General features: G+C 45.4%; 1 protein-coding gene across 2 annotated transcripts in view; it reads right to left on the bottom strand.

Annotated features, from left to right (window-relative positions):
- KIF13B (kinesin family member 13B) overlaps positions 1-22269 on the bottom strand; it is a 701202-nt gene that overhangs the window by 449591 nt on the left and 229342 nt on the right. The window contains exon 3 of one of the 2 annotated variants that reach the window (XM_078649879.1): positions 20658-20670. The exons of the other annotated variant lie outside the window; for it this stretch is intronic. Within the exon in view, the coding sequence (XP_078506005.1) occupies positions 20658-20670 (13 nt within the window). The remainder of the gene's footprint in view (positions 1-20657; positions 20671-22269) is intronic. 2 annotated transcript variants of the gene reach the window in all.

The following is a 22269-nucleotide window of genomic DNA, read 5'->3' as shown; positions in this document are numbered from 1 at the left end:
AAACGTAGCTGTTAGCTGCGTGGGGTATAAAAGGTTGCCTGCAGCTGCGTGGGGTATAAAACGTAGCTGTTAGCTGCGTGGGGTATAAAAGGTTGCCTGCAGCTGCGTGGGGTATAAAAGGTTGCCTGCAGCTGCGTGGGGTATAAAAGGTTGCCTGCAGCTGCGTGGGGTATAAAAGGTTGCCTGCAGCTGCGTGGGGTATAAAAGGTTGCCTGCAGCTGCGTGGGGTATAAAAGGTTGCCTGCAGGTGCGTGGGGTATAAAACCTAGTTTGGAGCTGCATGGGGTATAAAACATTGTTTACAACTGTGCGAGGTATAAAACATTGCTTGCAGCTGCTTGGGGTATAAAACGTAGTTTGTATCTGTGAGGGATATAAAAAGTAGCTTGTAGCTGTGTGGGGTATAAAACGTAACTTGCATCTGCAGGGATATAAAGCGTACCTTGTAATTGTGTGGGATTTAAAACATAGCTAGCAGCTGCATGGGGTATATAGCGTAGCTTGCAACTGTGTTGGGTGTGAAATATAACTTGCAGGAGGATGAAGAGAACGGGCAATGAGGACAGAAAATCGAGGGGACTTCAAGGGGTCGCGATCACATGGTCATGCTAATGATGAGGTGTCAAGAAACTGTGAAACTATGCTATATGTAAAGTGGTAGGCCACAAAGGCAGTAATACTGCAAACCAAGAAGGACCGCCAGGTTCTAATTTACAGAGGGAAATGACAGACTAGATTAGCATGGTGACTGATTATAGTTAATGCAACTTTCTACTCCATCAGAAAGGTCAGTCGTTGGTAAGGAGATCAAACCTATTGCTTTCAAGCACAACCAAGACGATCAGCTGTGTTTCAAATATGTTCACCCTCAACTGTGCCGCAGCATTGCCAGCTCGCCTCCGTGCCACTGCCATGCTCGTAGCCAGCTGTGCTACTGCCATGCCAGCTCTCAGCTGTGTCACTATCATGCTCAAAGGAGCAGGGCCACTGCCATGTTCACACTTAGATTTACCACTCCCATGCCCACAGCCTGCGGTGCTGCAGCCATTCAAGCTGTGCACGGCCTTGCTGACCCCAAGCTGTGCCACTGCAGTACCAGCTTCTGACAGTATCCCCTGCTTGGGGATTTAAAACAGAGCTTTCAGTTGCACCCACCACAAAGTACCCAAATGGCACTCTCCAGTTCAATCCTGTGCAAAATGCACCTTGAAGTTGCTTTTTACTCCTTGCACCAGCTGTTAATGACCCTCGAGCCCAGCCTACTGCGCCATTGAGAGATTCTTTCTTGTGCTAGGCTTAGCTCGGAGGAAACTGGTAGAATCTAGCTCTAGTCATCAACCTCTTGCTTTTCGGTTCTGATCTTGGATACCAAAGAGGGAGACACACGAGCGGCCTCATCTTTACCTGGCATGGAGAACCACAGGGATGGCAGAAGCACTGAGGACAGTTTCTTTTAAATGCCAGGGGTTCCTCCAGAGTAAGTATTACATTAACTTTTCTGTTTGGGGGAACTGAATTCATGTCCTAGGCAAAGCAAGGTCATGGAGAGTTCAGAAAAGTTTGACATTTTCTTCTGAGTTAAGGGGGTTGATTTCGTGGTAGATGGTCATAAAAAGTGTCTCAGCCAAGAAGGCCAGATCCAACCGACTGGCTTTGATGGTCCAATGCGCAACAATAGATATCCCTTCCTGGAATTAAGCTGGACTTCCTCACTGACCGAAAACTGTCCGAAAACTCCCTGGTGTGATGCTACTGCAGACCCGGGGATGCACCCTGGAATGTTCTTTGATAAAAAGGTTGTAATATGCATGCCAAAGACCCACCAGACTGAAACAGTCTCTTATGTTCAGAGCTGCGATAATGCAAGACATATTTACCTTATTAGCACTGAGCATTCACACATGTATTCATGAAGCAGAGCTGGTCGGAGATCCTAGAGGCACTTGCCCTTTTGGGGACAATGAAGTAGCACAAACATGATCACCGCCTGTAAACGGTCTTTGAGCAGGATTTTAATTTCCTGGCACAAGTCTAGAAGAAAATTTGAAACCTACATTTTGGAACAAATGAAGAATGAGTTCAAGGGCGAGGAGAGAGATTCCTCATTGATAAGATAAAGACACGTACCCTAGTTGAAATAATTGGACGCTGCCTCCTAGTGGTGGATAATGCTTATTGAATCAATCAGAGTTAATCTGCTTCTTTGTCAATGGGGGTAGAATTAAAGCTTCCAAACTAGGAAGATTTTAGATCTCAAGGCAGGCAAACTAGAGATGCTAGACGAGTTGAGTAACTGATGCTTAAAGACGGAGATGTCTTAGAAAAACACGCTGAGCGAGAAAATAGAGGTTTACCAATGAACTTTATCCAGTATACCACAATGCAAAAATGAAGCTCTCGAATACGCATTTCCGCATTTGTAGAGCACATAGGCCACTAATACAAGAAGCACCATCAATCATATCCTAAGCAATTTGTAGCTGCTGCAGCATACCTTCTTTGCCTTCAGTGAACAAGAAGCATACCTCCAATGAAATCACAGGAATGCAACTGTAAATGAGTCAAAAACTTCTTTGTAAATCTCAGCAAAAGATTCTATATGAAAACGTCATGTGATAGAGAGAACCCTACCTTGAAGGACTTCTCCCCTTGGACTCCCAAGCATTTGATTATTTGCCCAGACCAGAAGAGAATAAATATATAACTCTGATAGGCATCATTTATTTAAAAGTTACCCTGGGTCCCGGAACAGAAGAGTACTGCTTTCTTTGGTAATGCAGCTGGAGGCCTACTTTACACCTACACTTTAATATTGTACTGCAGCTCGGTTTGTTCATTTAGGTGCACAGTACTACACGATAATGTTCAATTGATATTGAAGGCTGTTGACAGCTGTTTTCTTGCATTTATTACTTCTTATTTGCTCTTCGTCTCCTCTCACATCCCATCTTAAACAATTTAAAGATAGCCTAGATCTTAAACAGAATAAAAGTAGTCCAGATCTTAAACAGAATAAAAGTAGTCCAGATCTTAAACAGAATAAAGGTAGTCCAGATCGTGAACAGAATAAAAGTAGTCCAGATCTTAAACAGAATAAAAGTAGTCCAGATCTTAAACAGAATAAAAGTAGTCCAGATCTTAAACAGAATAAAAGTAGTCCAGATCTTAAACAGAATAAAGGTAGTCTAGATCGTGAACAGAATAAAGGTAGTCCAGATCTTAAACAGAATAAAGGTAGTCCAGATCTTCAACAGAATAAAGGTAGTCCAGATCTTCAACAGAATAAAAGTAGTCCAGATCTTCAACAGAATAAAAGTAGTCCAGATCTTCAACAGAATAAAAGTAGTCCAGATCTTAAACAGAATAAAGGTAGTCCAGATCTTAAACAGAATAAAGGTAGTCCAGATCTTAAACAGAATACAGGTAGTCCAGATCTTAAACAGAATAAAGGTAGTCCAGATCTTAAACAGAATAAAGGTAGTCCAGATCTTAAACAGAATACAGGTAGTCCAGATCTTAAACAGAATAAAGGTAGTCCAGATCTTAAACAGAATACAGGTAGTCCAGATCTTAAACAGAATAAAGGTAGTCCAGATCTTAAACAGAATACAGGTAGTCCAGATCTTAAACAGAATAAAGGTAGTCCAGATCTTAAACAGAATAAAGGTAGTCCAACAGAATAAAGGTAGTCCAGATCTTAAACAGAATACAGGTAGCCCAGATCTTAAACAGAATAAAGGTAGTCCAGATCTTAAACAGAATACAGGTAGTCCAGATCTTAAACAGAATAAAGGTAGTCCAGATCTTTAACAGAATAAAGGTAGTCCAGATCTTAAACAGAATAAAGGTAGTCCAGATCTTAAACAGAATAAAGGTAGTCCAGATCTTAAACAGAATAAAGGTAGTCCAGATCTTAAACAGAATAAAGGTAGTCCAGATCTTAAACAGAATAAAAGTAGTCCAGATCTTACTTGTTGTGAAAAAAAAAAGTAGTCCAGATCTTAAACAGAATAAAGGTAGTCCAGATCTTAAACAGAATAAAGGTAGTCCAGATCTTAAACAGAATACAGGTAGTCCAGATCTTAAACAGAATAAAAGTAGTCCAGATCTTAAACAGAATAAAGGTAGTCCAGATCTTAAACAGAATACAGGTAGCCCAGATCTTAAACAGAATAAAGGTAGTCCAGATCTTAAACAGAATACAGGTAGTCCAGATCTTAAACAGAATACAGGTAGTCCAGATCTTAAACATAATAAAGACAGTCTAGAAAAAGTAATTTAGTGCGTAAGTTACAGCTCGCATGATATCTTCATGGATGAGTGATGGTAAATATGGTATGGGTAACTAATAATGCAGCTAAATCACATCATTGTCTGCCATTATACTTTTACAACAATAATTTGTGACTTTGGAAGGTGTGTCAAAACAAAAAGATTTCTTTCTTTCTTTAGGATGAAAATATAAACAAGCATTTACAATGCAACGGTCTCGCCTTTGCAAAAGTTAGAGCTATTGGCATTGTAAATGACAATTTTTTATTTATGTGTTGGTTTTGAAATCAGATAAATAAATGCCATTCTCATTTACAATGCCAATAGCTTAATCTCTTGCAAATGTGAGACCTATTGCATTTGCACACACACACACACACACACATGGATGTGGTGGTGGTGGATGTGGTGGTGGTGGATGTGGTGGTGGATGTGGTGGTGGATGTGGTGGTGGTGGTGGATGTGGTGGTGGTGGTGGATGTGGTGGTGGTAGATGTGGTGGTGGTAGATGTGGTGGTGGTAGATGTGGTGGTGGTAGATGTGGTGGTGGTAGAGGTGGTGGTGGTAGATGTGGTGGTGGTAGAGGTGGTGGTGGTAGAGGTGGTGGTGGTAGAGGTAGAGGTGGTAGAGGTGGTGGTGGTGGTGGTGGTGGTAGAGGTGGTGGTGGTAGAGGTGGTGGTGGTGGTGGTAGAGGTGGTGGTGGTGGTAGAGGTGGTGGTGGTAGAGGTGGTGGTGGTAGAGGTGGTGGTGGAGGATGTGGTGGTGGATGTGGTGGAGGATGTGGTGGAGGATGTGGTGGTGGAGGACGTGGTGGTGGAGGATGTGGTAATGGTAGTGGTGGTGGATGTGGTGGTGGTGGATGTGGTGGTAGAGGTGGTGGTGGTAGAGGTGGTGGTGGAGGATGTGGTGGAGGATGTGGTGGAGGATGTGGTGGAGGATGTGGTGGAGGATGTGGTGGTGGAGGATGTGGTGGTGGAGGATGTGGTGGTGGAGGATGTGGGGGTGATGTGGTGGGGGTGATGTGGTGGGGGTGATGTGGTGGGGGGGTGGATGTGGTGGGGGGTGGATGTGGTGGGGGGGTGGATGTGGTGGGGGGTGGATGTGGTGGGGGTGGATGTGGTGGGGGGTGGTGGATGTGGTGGTGGTAGAGGTGGATGTGGTGGAGGATGTGGTGGAGGATGTGGTGGTGGAGGATGTGGGGGTGATGTGGTGGTGGAGGATGTGGGGGTAATGTGGTGGGGGTGATGTGGTGGGGGTGATGTGGTGGGGGTGATGTGGTGGGGGTGATGTGGTGGGGGTGGATGTGGTGGGGGTGGATGTGGTGGGGGTGGATGTGGTGGGGGTGGATGTGGTGGGGGTGGATGTGGTGGGGGTGGATGTGGTGGGGGTGGATGTGGTGGGGGTGGATGTGGTGGGGGGTGGATGTGGTGGGGGTGGATGTGATGGGGGTGGATGTGGTGGGGGTGGATGTGGTGGGGGTGGATGTGGTGGGGGGGGTGGATGTGGTGGGGGGGGTGGATGTGGTGGGGGGGGTGGATGTGGTGGGGGGGTGGATGTGGTGGGGGGTGGATGTGGTGGGGGGGTGGATGTGGTGGGGGGGTGGATGTGGTGGGGGGGTGGATGTGGTGGGGGGGTGGATGTGGTGGGGGGTGGATGTGGTGGGGTTGGATGGATGTGGTGGGGGTGGATAGATGTGGTGGGGGTGGATGGATGTGGTGGGGGTGGATGGATGTGGTGGGGGTGGATGGATGTGGTGGGGGTGGATGGATGTGGTGGGGGTGGATGGATGTGGTGGGGTGGATGGATGTGGTGGGGTGGATGGATGTGGTGGGGTGGATGGATGTGGTGGGGTGGATGGATGTGGTGGGGTGGATGGATGTGGTGGGGGTGGATGGATGTGGTGGGGGTGGATGGATGTGGTGGCGGTGGATGGATGTGGGGGATGGGGTGGTGGTGGGGGATGGGGTGGTGGTGGGGGATGGGGTGGTGGTGGGGGATGGGGTGGTGGTGGGGGATGGGGTGGTGGTGGGGGATGGGGTGGTGGTGGGGGATGGGGTGGTGGTGGGGGATGGGGTGGGGTAACCTGGACGCGGTCCGTCCCCAGGGGCGCCTGGGAGCCTGCGGCAGGCCGACTCAGACTGCGGAATCCCAAGTTCTTCAAAACACATTTCTAACTGCAGTTAAAACCTGTTCCATTTCATAGTCCAGTGAGGATAATGGCACACCGAAGTGGAACATCTAACCTTGGGAGTGGGAGTTAGCCACTCTACCCCATGGCCGACGAAACTCCTTATGTTTTCACCCGACTCTCGCCCTACTGCAAACATTACACTTTCCCTGTCGGGATGGGCCCTGCATCGCATGCTTAGTGCCATTCACGCTGGCCCGACGACCGCCCCGAGATACCCCCGCTGTGCTGGACCGATGCCGAAGGGGCCAGCTGACCACGTGGGCCCGGGGGACCGAACGGATATGCTTGCTTAGCTGATGAACCCCTGACGGGGTCCGAAACAGGGGGCCAGGCAGTGTCAAAATGGTCCCAGAGGCCCGCAGTCAGATGTGGCGCCTCCGGGCAGAGAAGCCATAAGGGCGAGGGCAGTGGACTGCACTGGCAACCGGCTGGCTATTCAGCGTGCGTGCATACCAGCGGACGTGCCTACGTCCACCCCCATTGGCCCCCGCAATAATTGAACATTTTCCCGATTAAGCTCTTCAACCAGTGCCGAGCATCGCCGCCCCGTACCTCGTGGCGACGCCCTAGGCAAGGTTGATCTCCCCTGCACCCGGAGGTGTGAAAGCCGCAATAGGCTGCTGCCCGCAGACCCATGCCCCCTCTAGCGCCCCCAACTCTAACACCATGATAATAACATGTGGCGCCCAGGGGGCATGCACTGCTCGCTGTGGTGGGGGGGGGGCGTTGGGCGAGACCGGAGCGGTGCACAGCATGCCCCTAACAACGGCGTCTGCCACGCCGTATCTGTCCCATCAGCCAGGGAAAGCAACCACGGCATAACATGCACCATCTGTTCTTCGGCATGCTGCCTGCACACCAGTCAGGCCGGACCCGACCTGCAACCTCGTGAAATTGCTGCGTCTTGGGGGAGGGGGGTTGCTTTGCTGAGGGGGCTGGAGCTCGTCGTCCCCTATGAGTGCGACGGGTAATAATTCATGCCATCTATTCTCGGGCCGCCCGAGCAAGCCTCCCCTCGACCGTGGACAAAACCACTTAAAGCGGCAACCACCCGTGATGTGACACCTGGTGGGGAGGGACATACCATCTCTGTGCTCCTAGGTGCACAGTCCCCACATGGTATGTAAGCTGCTGCCCGGCCGCCATCCTCGGAGCTGTGCAAGGGGTGCAAGAGCGCGTCAATAAACCCACACTCTCCTCCCGACACTGAGCAATGGTAATAAACAGCATGCGTGTTTAGTGCGCCTGTCTAGAAAGAGGTTGTAGGTGCGCGGCTCGCCAGATGTTGTGACTTGTGAGCGGCATTTATAGGCGAGAAAATAGCAGATGGGTATGGCTTTAAATTATTCGAGATTGCTTGAACTGTATTTGCTACGTTACCCTCGTACCTCGTCTTTGTTTCCGTCCAAGACTCCCAGTCATGACAAATGAGGTGATGAATACATCTGAACAAGTAAGCTGCTGCCCGGCCGCCATCCTCCGAGGAATGACAAAACAAACCTTGGAGAGAAAAAAAAAAATAACATCCACCCACCACCGCAATGGCGTTCTAAAAGGGGCGGGATGAGTAAAAATCGCCGGAACCCCCCACGAATCTGCTCCGACAATGACGGACAGATCTCTCTTACAATGGCTAGCCTCCATTTATGGAGCTAGCCAATGAAACAGAGAGGCGGGACAAAGCCCCATACTGCTTCTCAAAAGATTTCGCCTACGCAAACGCTGCTGCGCAGCGAACGCCAGGCGAAACCTAAAAAGGCAAAGATAATATTATGGTAAGAGCAATCCGATCTTTAACGATCAAGCAAGCATATCTTTGTAACTCAGGCATAACCATTCGTAAATAAAAATAAAACATTCACTTTATAAATGAAAGTAAGAAAAAATAGGAGGGATCACCATTTTCGTAGGAAAGAATCAAACCTCGACTTCCCTTCAGCAATAACCTTTTCTGAGTCGAACCCCAAGAAATTCCTGCCACCACTGCCCAAATAAAGGAGACATTCTAGTCTGCCAAGAACAAGTAAGCATTAATCATGCAAATGCAATTATATTAATGATCAAATATACTCGGGTAATACAAATGTCTAAGAAAAGATGGACATGGTTGATAGCTAGAATGGCATATCAGATTAACTCAAAAACATGCATTCATAGAATTTTTTTTTAATACATGCAGGCGATGACCAAGTGAGAATGATCTGCTTCGATCCCTTGCATCTAGGACAAGTTAAGGAGTCTTTATTTCCTTATTTAGAGAGACAAACAAATTATTCACCTTTGGTAACACTTTTTCTGGTGGATACTCCAACAGCAGATTGCTTACCGTTAGAATATTCTCTGTGTGAGAAGTCCTGCGTAAACTTTTTGTGTTTTCTCTTTGGTTTGGACTTCGACCATGAAGAAAGATCTGCTGTGTGATAGGCTACGAGAGCAGAAACAGGTCTGCACCCTCGACTTGAAACAAGACTTTCACGAGGTCCATAACTTTTTCCCTAGTTCAACAACGTACAGTTTCGCTTCATGGTCTCAGATTGCCTTGGGGTGCACGAGGGCACATTCATCACATAAATTGGAGTTGTGCTTCGAGCCCTAAGACACACCTCCATAGGCTCATCCCTGACATATGTTTTCCACAGTCACAACATGACTTGAACCATGTTACTTTAGCGGAGGACATCATGCCCTTGCACATTGGTATTCAATTTAAAAAGCTTGTCAAACTAACAAACAAGCATTTGCAATGCAATAGGTCTCGCATTTGCGAGAGTTTAAGCTATTGGCATTGTAAATGACAACGCCTTTTCTTGATCTGTTTGGCTAATTAACACATAAATAAAAGGCATTGTCATTTACAATGTCAATAGCTCAAACTCTTCTAAATATGAGACCTATTCAAAATAGCGGCCGCCATTGTCCGTGCTTAGAAAGTGAAAGCACGCATGGTGCGCTGAATGTTGCAGGAAAACATGTTGTGCCTGCAGAAGGAGAAACTATTTAAAGAAAATAGTGCTTACAGACTAAAGAAGATGTACAGTGTAACAACCAAATTACAAGGACCAGTCCTCATAAGAGGTTACAAATGAAGACACGGCGGCACTAAGGAGGGATTAACAAGCCTATTAACGAATCAGAAGCCATCATTTACAAAGAACAATGACACAAGCCAGTGACAAATGTGGGCGGAGAGTGGGTAGCGCTTCTATTGCATACTCAAATACAGCATGCCTCGCAAAGCAGCGTATGCGCAGGGTTTCTGTGTCTTCACCATAGAATTTGAGGCTCATGTTTGGGCTCCGGGTTTACCTCCGTGAGGCCGTCGACTCTAGCCCAGTGCCCCTCTCCTCACCCCTGGGCCTCACCCCTGGGCAATGATCACAGACCTTCAGGCCTTACCCCAGATGGCGGTCTTGTGCTGCCAGTCCTACACCTGAATACACAGGCCCGTTCCATCCGTCTTCCCTGCTGTCAGAGGGTCCGCACTTCCAAGGGAGCGCCCAGTCAGATCTCTGCAGGGGGCCAGCGTGTGAGAATCCCCCACCGGCCTCGAGAAAGGGGCAGGGACGGACTGTCAGAGAGGCCTCTTTTTGAGTTGGAGAGCCGCACCGACAAAGCTCTCCTGAGGGGGGTGTCATAGCGCTACGAGCTATTTAAAAGCTAAATTATAGCACATGATTATGTTAACACGGGTCAGCAAAAGCTAATGTTATGAAACGTTTGAAGCAAATGCACTCAGTATTAATTAAACTGATTTTCTTGCGGCATCGAAGACACCTGCCACCTGAAAGATCAAGAGGATGTGGCGTAATGGTGGGAGCTGCCGACGTTGGAACTGGGGAACCAGGTTCGAGTCTCTACGTCCACTCAACAACCTGTGATTCTGGGCAAGTCACTTAATCTCCCCGTGCCTAAAAATGAATGCATTAGTGTAACGTAACTAGTGCTCATGTAAAGCGGTCCAATTCCTTTGGGTCGAGTTTGCGCTATAAACTGGAAAAACAAGACTTTGCTCGCCACGGGGCCACACACTAACTTCCCACTGTTGCGCAGCACAGCCTTGTCTTTTTAACTGCTCCTTCGCTGCTGATCATCTCCCCGCCACGCACGATCCCCTCTGGTGACCTCACATCCGATTGTGACAGTTCCCCCGGGAATTTGCTACCTCTAGCAAATCTTCAACAAGGAGCGTGTCAGCTCACTGTTGTGAGGTGCCTATCTGTTTACCACTGTGACGTCACAACGGGGCTGGGCTTCCACATTGTTGAGCCGACTCCAACTGACAACAAGGCACTGATTTGGGTGGGGCGTTCCTCCCTCGGCCCCGCTCCGGACCTACTTCGAGCCCTCCCCTTCCTCGGTGCCTCCCTCCCACTCACTCCCTCTGGGCTTTATGGTTCTGATCACCCTTGGCCCGGAGTCAGCGGGAAGCACCGGGGAGATATTCAAGGAGCTTCTGCAGGTGAACCGAGCGAGCACCACCGGATCTAGCGCCCACTAGCCCTGGAGTCATGGCCCTGCGGGTCCTCGGAGTGCTGTGTGTCATACAGGCGCTATGCCTGCGCCACGCTTGGGCAGGTGAGACTCGTCTCTGATTTGCTCACACCACAGGGGCACTAATGGGCATTGGGGAGGAGGGCAGGAGCTCACTTTACCTGCCTCGGTGCGCTCTACACGAGCAGGGGGGGCTGGGGCAAGGAAGAATGCACCTGCGGGAGCCGAAAGGGTCTTGTTTAAATTTAAATTTGCTTGCGGTGACCTATGTGAATGGATTCAATTTGCTTGCTTGCTCCTCACGTTGTGCGGCATAAGGATAGACAGACTATTAGGAAAAAAGCGCGTCGCTCACCGGGCTTAGAAAATCCCGAGTTGAGCGCGCGTGCGCATTAGGAAAACAAAAGTGAAATTGGCTGAGGCTTGTGAGGACGGAAGGGGGACAGGCACATTGCGTGTTCATGCGCGCGTCCACATTTGTAGTCCAGCCTGCGCGTGCCCATCTCCTGTCGCCCTTGTAAGCCTAGTCGACGACAATAGGTCTCGCTGGCGACAGCGCTTCGCGCTGCATCGCCAGGTGCGAGACCTGAAAAGGGTACAGAGTTCTAGATCCACGTTCGAAGGCACAGAAACAAAGTAGCTAGTCAAGAAAAGGTAGGTCCATATAAGCGAGACCTGATGATGTGACCATTCTTTTATAAAGGTCACAGAGGTTCCTCGGATAAACTTCATTCAACCCATTTATGTTCTACTACTCTCATCTGAAGGCACACTAGAGCTTCCTAAAGTCCATGTTTTAGAACTGCAGCAACAACAAGTGACTCTTATATCTTTAGGACTACAAAAAGAAATAGTATGTAGACTGTTAAAATAGATAATACTAACACGCACACCCCCACCCACAAAAACATCCTAAGGTGGAGGTACAGGCAGCTGAAATCCGAGCCAAGATCTGGACTTGAAGGGTTAAGTATTGAAATACCAACAAGCAGCCAACTATGGCGTGGCAACAATTCTCAAAATTCTTCATTTGAGGTTCACTGTTTCTCAATATTGCATGCTTCAACCACATAATCTCATTTCACTATCATATTTGCTAAATATGAAAGCAAGTAAAAATTCTTCAATAAATGGTTTCGTGGATTAGATGAGAACCAGAAACATTTCCTACATGTTGCCAGTATTTGCATAGCTTACTTCTACCACTTGTATGGCCCTATTGCCCTTTCAGAGTTTTGTTTTAGCGCATTTTCTGCATGGATCTGGCACTGTTCAATGAATGTATTTATGGTGATCTGTTGTAATTATGTTTGATACGTGAGTGAAGATTGGCTTGTTTAAAGTACTGCTTAGTTGTGGTTCACACTGGTTCAGTGGGTTAACATTGTAGCCATGTCTCCCCGGGAACTGTGTGTTGCATAAATTTGGGTACGAGTGGTGGAATTTTGACTTTGTCTACTTCTAGGCATAAAGTGACTTTGTTGTTATGGTGGCATTCTATACCAACTAAATATGTTTTTGTTTAAGAATTTTCTGAGGGACAACGTATTAAAAAATAGAAAGAAAGAAAAACACAGGAAGCTGCCGCCTGTATTAACTATTAACACAAACTTATTAAGATAGGTATGAACAAAGCTGGGAAACTCAGTAGATCATCTCATTTCCAAAAAACACATAAAAAACAAATGGGACAACTGATAAGATTATTGATAAAATACCATAAATTCAACCAACAAGTGCACAGAGCTACAGAAAAGTTGGCATATACTTGCAATACAATCAGAGCTCATTCAAGAACTTAAAGACAACCCTCAGATGACATTCTGAAAATCATCAAACTTAAAAATGTCTTATGTCTCAGATAAAATAGGACCAGAGCAAACAATTTGTATTTCCATTCAACTTTAACAAACCAAAAGGTTCCTTGTATAAATGTCACACATGTTCTATGTGTACGGTCAGACTTAAGACCAAAGTATAAACATAGCCCAATTACAGGAAATTTCCGATCAGAGACTATTTGACAAGCAAAATCACTCAGGTTAAATGCATGTATGGTATTGTGCTCCAACATGTTAACACCATCACATCGCTAATTATGAGAATTCAAGAGAATCATGAGAACATCAACGAAACAGACACCAAATTAATACTGATTAACACAATCTACAAAAACATCAACACAAGAGAGACTTCCATTTCTGTGCCAGTGAAAACACTCAAAAGGACACAAGAGGCAATCAAGAACTTGACTTGCGTAAGAATGAGAGTGAACGATCTTGTGGCTAGAGATAGTTCATTATGCTTTAAAAAAATATGCAGAAATATGTATTACTGGCTTCTATAATATGTACTGCGTGGCATATCAGTTGTAGGTTCAGAAAATTGTATTTTTTATTATTATTATTAAATTAAATGTATAAGGCGCTCAGCTACCCGGAGGTTTCCCGCGCCCTGGACACATTGCAAACCGAAAAGACAGCACTTATTGGTTGAATAGCTAGATCTTAAGGCTTTGTGGAAGCTTTTGTGCCTGACTTCGTGACGGAGTAAAGAGGGTAAGGAGTTCCACAGCATTGGGGCCAGATACGAGAATGAATGTCCGCCCATACGTGAAAGTTTAAATCTGGGAACTAGGAAGTTGGCTTGGGATGAGGAACGAGGTAGACGGGTGGGAAGATATGTCTGGGCTTGGGCGCATAGGTAATGGGGTGCTGTGCTTAGTTTAATCTTATGCATGTAGCATAAGGCCTTAAATTTCGTTCGATGCTCAATCCTGAGCCAGTGAAGGTCACGCAAAGTGCCGGAGATGGGGGATGTTTTGGGTACATGACAAAGTAACCTTGCCGCAGAATTCTGTACCACCTGCAACTTACGTATTAACTCCCTATTCGCTCCTAGGTATAGGATGTTGCTATAATCCAGCCTAGATATGATTAGGGCCTAAATAACCATTCTTTGAGTGGATTCAGGCAGCATCCATAGTATCTTACGGAGGCATTTGAGAATAGTGAAGCAAATAGATGTGGTATTAGCTACTTGCTGTTTCATGGAGACATGTGGAGAAGTGTGGCTCAAATGGTTAGAGCGGCAGACCCTGATGCAGAGGTCTGGCCCGGGACCAGGGTTCAATACCCGCCTTGGCGGGTCTTGGGCTCAATTTCCTCGGACCTGATAATTCTCGCCTCAGTGCCTATTCTAATCATGGGTCCCACTCTGCAACTCTGGGCAATAGCTTGCTTAATCTCCACAACGGCCCCAAAAGCGCTGGGATGCCTGGTTTCACCCTGGGGGTGCCCAGGAGTGGACACTCACAGGGAAAACCAGGAAGGGTTCCTAAGCGGTATACGGACAGCGCCGGGACACTACCTCAGGGAAGTAGCTGTGCGCTCTATAAATACCAGTACATTTACATTTACATTTCATAGTAAGTTGATCATCAATCACCATGCCCACATTACGTGCAGTTTGTGCAGGTTTAGGAAGTTCACCCATTTCTGGTGGCCACTGGTGCGGGCCCCAGAGATCTTTATCTTTCCCCATGATCAAAACCTCAGTCTTTCCTCCATTAAGCTTCAACCAGTTAGTATGCATCCAACTGGCGATTTTATGCAGCTCACCTGTAGTGATGAAACTCTGGAGTTTTCATTGGTGGATAGTGACAAGAAAAGCTGGGTGTCCGCAAAAGAGAAGATTGACAACACAGCCTCTTCCGCAATGGTGGCTAACGGGCTGAGATAAAGATTAAATAACATAGGACTGAGTATCGAGCCTTGTGGTACTCCATAAGGAGATGCATAGGTCTTGGAGCACGCCGATGGGGAGAAGACCTGAAAAGTCCTGTCGGTAAGAACGTTTTTGATCCACTCCAGAGCTGAGCCAACACTTCCCAGGGACTGGAGAGCTTTTAAAAGGGTAAGATGCACCACCGGCCGCACTGAGATCTAATATAATGAGTGCCAATGTTTCCCCTTTATCCAGATGCTGGTGAATTGTTTCTGTAACTCCTAAGAGAGTAGACTATGTGGAGTATCCGGCTCTAAAGCCTGATTGGGACCCGTGTAAGAAGTTATTAGATTCCACAAACCGTGTAAGCTGTTGGTGCATGTGTTTTTCCAGGATCTTAGAAAAAACAGGTAGCAAGGAAATCGGACGGAAGTTGGAGGGCTCAGCTGGATCCGCATTTGGTTTCTTCAAAAGATGAAGAAACATTGGGGGTTTCCATTCTGCTGGTAAAATGGCTTCCCCCAGTGAGGCATTAAGTAGTTCCATGACAATCTTTAATGCAGAAGAATTTAGTTTTTGAATAATATGAACTGGAAGAGGGTCATTAGGGGAGCCAGATTTAAGACTGTTTAAAATAGCATTACAAGACGGAGGGTCTAAGGGTTGCCAGTTTATTTCCATAGTAGCGCCAAGTCAGGCGGCCCGACTGGGTTGTTACCATCAAGAATGGGGGAAGGATTCATTATGTGCTGTTCCTAATTAATAGTTGCCGTCTCAAGGTCTGCATAGATCTCTTCTACCTTTTCGTTAAAAAACTTCGCCACAACTTTGCAGTGTTCTTTGTCAAGTATCGGAGGTGTAGGTTGACAAGTTGCTCCCGAGAGATCCCCAACTAATTTGAATAGGACTTTTGCATTATTATGCGCTGATGTAGTAGTTTTGTTCACATATTCAGCACGCGCTGCTTTACATAGGGAATTATACTCTCTCTTGGCAGTTTTATAACAATGCTTGGATTCTAAGGCATAATCCTTCCTCCAACATCTTTCCAGAGCCTTACATTTGTTTTTTTCAATTTTTACTTTTTCGGTGAACCGTGGGGCAGGACTTTTTTAGTTTCTTAAATGAAGTAGGGAGGCAGGTGTTCACAGATGCCATAATCCAAGTATGGATGGCCGCTGCGTCCGAGATCTGGATGGAAGAAGCCTCAGGAATATTGCTCACAAGATGTTGATTTAGAGAGTCCATATCTAGGTTCTTCCAATTTCTACTCCTGACTTTAGGTAAGGAGATGGCCAGGCTGTTTGGCCGTAAATCAAACTCCCAAAAATTGTCAGACCAAAGTAAGGGCAGGGCTTTTTGGCTTGTAATGTTATGTAGGTTTAAAAATATGGGGTCTAGCAAGTGACCCCCCCCCCCCCCCCACTCCCCCCTTGTGAGTAGGACCCGAATTGCAGAGGGGTATGTTCATGGCTTCTAGATCGGCAATCAAACTAGAGCCAATCTTGCATGTGGGATCGTCAAAGTGAAAATTTGGGAATCATATTTTGATTAGTTGATTATGACTGTTAGTAGATCAAGAAAGTAAAGCTTTTTGTTTGACGCCTGTTCTGGCAGATTTTCTCTGCGTTATGTTAGATTCTTTTGTTCAATGTGTATTATTCGCTATGATGCATAATGTTGTGAAGTACTTCAATACAAAATTTGGAGAAAAAAAAAGTCTAAGTGAATATTAACCCCTTGCACGCTGATGACGAGCTGGGCTCGTCATGCGGTAGCCTCCTGCTACGCTGATGACGAGCCCAGCTCGTCACGTAACATGCGGTTTCGCAAAAGTCAGCGTACGAGCGGAATTCCGCCCGCACGCATGCGGTTAAGGTCGCCTATGATGGTACAGTTGGCTGCATTGAATAAGAAAGGGGCAATAATGCCGGGAAAGCTTGCAGACCATGGACCTGCTGCACCAGGGGGGACGATAGACCAGGAAGCCTGTCAGCGTGAACTGAGGAGTAAGGAGGAGTCTAAAAAAACAGCTATACAGCCGCCACACAGTGGTATCTCCCATTTACATGAATCTTTTTTTTTTTTTATTGTGATACCGCCACCGATTTTATCTCCTCGGTTTTTCCTAACAATTGCATAGGTTGGCGGTAGGGCCGCTGCAGTATCGGGGCTGGAGCTTTCGCGTAGCCATGTTTCCGTGAGGAAAATTGCGTCTGGCTGAGCTTGTGAAATATAGAGTAGATCAAAAATGTCCCCCTTATGTTTAGCGAGGGATCTGCAGGTAAAGTTAAAAAATGTGAACTCTTTAGGTTGGGTTTTGATCGTACATCCCCCAACTGATGATTGTTTAATGGAGTTCAGCTGGGTGGCAGTATTCGGCGACTGTGGTTTCTTACGTGAAGACGTGCAGGTGAAATTACAACAGGGGCATGATAAAACGGGACGGTCAAGTTTGAAGGGAATGCAGTCAGCTTCTGGTCTCTTGCGCAAACTTAAGAAAACCGGGGGAATATTTCTTTACCGTTTTGGAGAAAGGGGCAGGGGTTGTGGCCCCTGGCCCCGGTCGAAAGCAGACCACCAATTTAATTTAGGATCTAACTAGAGGTTTTCCTGCTATATCACAGCTGTACATAAGTACAACATGTGGTGCCATAGTGATAGAGTTATGCCTCGCGAGACGAAGTTACAGATGTTTCCACTTTGAATTCATTAACTTCTTTCAACTATGTCCAGTGGGGTTTACATTTGTTCTGACAAATGTATAGCTATAGCTTTAGGGTGCACCATTTTTCTACACACAAAACTAGAGTAAGCATTGTTTTCATTAAGGCTAGAAACTCATATTTAATTTTTTGATATGTGGCATGACTAAGAGTAATTAAAACATGAGGCCATGAAACACTGCTTCGTGTTCAATCTACATATAAAAAAAAGTAGTTTGATGCATTTATTCTCAGGGATTAGAATTGTTGTATGAACCTATGTAAACGTTCTCTGCTCATATCAAGTACATAATGAGAAAAATATCAAAAGGGGTTCAACAGCATTGTGGCCAAACGACACTAGTGACAAATTACATCAAGTGTCACAAATAATGCCCAGTAACACCTGAATGCACTGCAGCCCCCAAACACATGTTCTCACAGAAGGAATTCTTTACACTAATGGGAAGAAGGGAGGGCTTGAACCAGGAGTAAGTATTAATAGAATGTGGTAAAGGTGTCCGCCTCCTCTAAAAGGCACTGGACAGGATATGGTAGAGGTCTCCATTTACTCTATTAGGCAATGAATAGGAAATGGTAGGGTCACCATCTCCCCTGAGAGGCAACACAAATACATTATTTTCTACTTACTCATAGGACGTGTTGTTTCAGAATTGCTCTCTTAGGCAAACAGGGGGGAGTTGACCAGGGTGCGAGGGACTGGATACTGGAGGATTGCAGATTGTGGTGTAAACTAATTTTAAAGAGTGCTACAAATGACATCTAAACATAATTTTAAGAATCTTTAAAGGAAATGTGGAGGGATGAAGACAGTAAGCTGTATCATTACCACTACACAAACCCATCTCACTCCCTGCACTAAATATGTGCCACTGAACCTCCCTTCTGCAGGAACAACGCTGTGTTCCAGATACGCCAACTAATCAGGCAATATGCATTTCAGGAGGTTTTCCATCATAATTAAGATATGATGTTCAAATGGTAGCTAGAACTAAATGGTGTTTTCTTGGTGTATAAAAATACAAATGAATTTGTGGATTCCTAAATTAAATATTGTGCAAAAGTTGAAATGGGGCATTTACTGAGTTACACTGCAGGGCAAAAACAGACAATTGTGCGGATGGTCAAACTGCACAGCCGTTCAAGAATCTGCCTACTTCAGCTTTGAAAGGCAAAGCCCAAGCACATTACACCAAGGTGTCTAAGGTGGACACCAATGCTCACCCCTATAAAGTTAAGGATGTACATACAGGATCATCCAATGTGGACTATTTTTTTTTTAGCATTGTCGAGTTTAACATTCCAACACAAAATGATACAGAAATTAGATCAAAAGGTTAACAAAAAATTGCAATGGTTTCTTAAGAAAGATTACTAAACACTGGCAGATCCCTTCAAAATGATTTTTATTTGTACAACACAGGAGATGAGGAATATCATTCCCCTAGCACTCTCCTTTCTACCTCCCAGAGTAAAACAGATTATGTGTGACATATAGAAAGTTGCATTCTGAAGAAAGCAAGCCAGCAGGATCTCAATTATAGTAATGAAACGTGCGCCTCTTATTGTCCGCATCCCAGTTATAAGTGGTTTTGGGTGGTCCTTGGTTTCAGGTGTTGGTCCTGTGGAATCATCTCTTTCAAGTAAGAAACAGCCCTCCACAACATTAAGTACATTTCCCTAATTTATATTTGTTTCTCACTAGTTTCTCACTTCAGCAGTGCATCAATCTCGCTGGCTTGTCTAAAACCTTCCACTTCTTCACATGGAACATAACCGAATTCTCCAATAAGTATTGGGAAAGCTAGTGGTCTCCGCTTTAATGTGCTAATGCCTGCTTACAGAATATGTGCACCGCTGTACGTGGATGGGTTGCAGCTAGGGAGTGTTTCGCGTGACATTTATGTGTGTGTGTGGGGGTCGGGGGGAGGGAAATAAAGCAAAGGGGGTGACGATGGGGGATAGTATCGCCATCAGGAATAGTGAGCGGTTCATTGGCATTGAACCAGATTGCTTCAGAGAACTAGTTCCATCAAATATGCGACTCAAATTTGATTACAGATTTTAATTGTTTTCAATAAAACAATTCACTAATTAACTCGTTTCCAAAATATTTTAATGTTAATTTGAATTTGAATGACCAGTAAAAGCATCCGTTCATTTGTAACACTACTATTTGAATCACTTTGAAATTTAAGTAGTTTCCTTGATATTAATTAAGTGCATGGCTACTGAGAGAGGCAACACTTCGATTTTGTTTTCAATTAAATGCACTGATACACTCAACACCACAGCATAAACTACACACATTTCCAACTGTTATTTTAAAAAAATGCAGTCATAGGGGTTAACTATAGGCTCATAACTTCTTACCCCTTATTCCCTAACCCCAACACACCAAACACTCAACCTTACAGCCTCTATCCAAACCCCTCAAACTCTACATGCTGTACCGAACCCTTATTCCATATAAAGGTAACCCTTTAGCTCTTGCTCCCTTTTACAACTACTCTATGTCAATCGATTTTTTAAACAAAAGCTCTGGCGAGGAAGCATGCATTTTTTGAGCTAATAATTAAGACTTTTTTCCATAAAAGTGTCACTTTTTAAGTATCACTTCTCTTCCCCATGCCCATTGGACATAGGTCACAGTTTCGATTTGACTGATGTACACAAAAGATTGCTTTGTTCTCTATGGAGATGGATTCCTAAACCTATGCAGTCCTATGCAAAGCGTGATGCGGAGTACCATGGAAAGCGGAAATTGCCTTCACTCACAGTGCCCAACACCAAAAGGCACCTCCAGTGGGCTGATCCAAAATATGAATGCCACTGGCCACAAAGACAATGGCTGATTTTGCCCTCTCTACATATGCTAATTGGGCTGATCCGTAATATGACAGACACTCAAGCAAGCAGTTGCTTAAGGGGGCTGACCCAAGGACCCTCTGTATTATTTTTATATAGTATTATGCATTATTTACACTCTGACAATTCATTATGCATTATTTACACTCTGACAATTCAGCTAAAGTAGCTCTTACACAAGACCTTTAAAAGGGGTCCTTTCTAGACTTTGAACCTCTATTACTATAGGAGCAATAGAGCAATAAGCCGGTTTGCAAAATAGCCCACCCACCCTTTTCTGGAAACACCTAGCACACCCTAGAACGATTCTGCACATATTAGACATTGGTTTGGGTTCAGTATCAGTCAACGTTTATCGGTATTCATGCACACAGGCATCTTACCTTAGGCTGGCTCCTGCGTTCCAGAAGGGCACAATTGATGAGCAAAGAAAAAGGGAAGAAATAAAAAAAACGCGTTACCAGAGATGCACCCTATATTACCACAGCCACAGAATAAAGCATCGCCATTGAGGCACGGCGTACAGCTTATCTTGTTTAAAAATAATGACCAGTGATATTACTGACTATGTTAACATTGGTGTAGGAGTGCTCACTCATTGCCTGGAGTCTTTTCAATTTCCAGTCACTTAAAATGTGTTTGATATATTTTTGTACAATTGTTCAATTCTTAAAACATACAAATTCATCAATTAAATCCACAATTCCGAACCCAAAAACAAATTCATATATTATTTTTGAAAAAATCTGAGATGTGTTTTGGTGTACAAGGTTACATTTTAAAGGCAGGCATCACTCATCGATTTTGTTGGAGCAACTGAGGCAAAAAGTTGTAGTTTCTGTAGTGTTGTAACAAGGTCCATGGCATCCGATGTAAAAAAAAGAAAACTAGGCCAAATCCCTTCAGGTTGGGAAGAAAAGGGCAACCGCTACAGAGGTGCAGTAGGCCTCTCATCCCTGGGCCCTGATGTCAATGCATCTACTGTACCAATAACAGGCACACCCCTAGAAGATGTGTAATAAACTGCCAGGGGCTGGGCTATATCTGCAGAATACTTCCCTACCACTGGTGTCTCAAGGTATACACAACCACACTCTCCCCCCGTTCTTCTCCAGCAGATCTTTCTTCAATTCCTCTCCTAACTTCACACCTGCCACACAGAGCCACTCCAATCTACCACTAACTACAATGTGTTAACCTGCACTCATTTCTTCCTCTCATTCGTTTTCCTCCTTCCACTTCGGACAGCCTCGCACGCACTAAGACTTAATGCTTCCGCTTCCCCTCTCCTACCACAGCTGCCTTTGTCTTCCAATTTCTCTATCCTCTCAATATCTCCAGCTGCTTGTCAAGCAAACCTCAATCCAGTACATTTTCTACCTGTACCCTTTCAAATTTCCTTTGTCGAAATGTCCATCACCTGAGACAGACTGGTCTCACTCTTCAAAATGTGTACACCACTGCCTAACACTTCGTCTACTATATGTCACTCTATCATATCATTCATCCCCGCACAGACTTTACCAAAACTTCAAAGCTCTCTGAAGAGGCAGTAGACTCCTATCCTCTAACCTACAGTATATGAAGATGGACTTCTACCAAAATACTCACTATGGTCTCCATCTCCTCTACTCTTCTCAAATCCCTGCTTCCAGCTCCACAACCAACAAGACAAACTCTGTGTTTCACAATGACCCTGGTCTCTTCTCCACACAAACCAGTGAGACCCTGAGAACAACAGCACACATCCAAACAGCCAACAGATGGTCACCCAACCGGCGTATCCTCACCCTACCCTCAACTAAACCGACTGACAAAACCTTTATTGCTTCTCCAGGAAGCCACAAGACCGGATAGTCTCACACCATCTGCCGACATTTTGGGTATATATTCTAACAAGTGAACATTCATCTCTCACCACTAACTACAACAGTGGCCTGCCACACTTGAGAAACCACTGCAATCCAAAATACAGCAACTACTGATTGCCCCCAG

This window comes from Lissotriton helveticus, chromosome 6, assembly GCF_964261635.1.
Source record: "Lissotriton helveticus chromosome 6, aLisHel1.1, whole genome shotgun sequence".
Classification (NCBI taxonomy): domain Eukaryota; kingdom Metazoa; phylum Chordata; class Amphibia; order Caudata; family Salamandridae; genus Lissotriton; species Lissotriton helveticus.
Note: the sequence above shows the minus strand (reverse complement) of the source record. Positions and strands in the feature narration are given on the sequence as shown.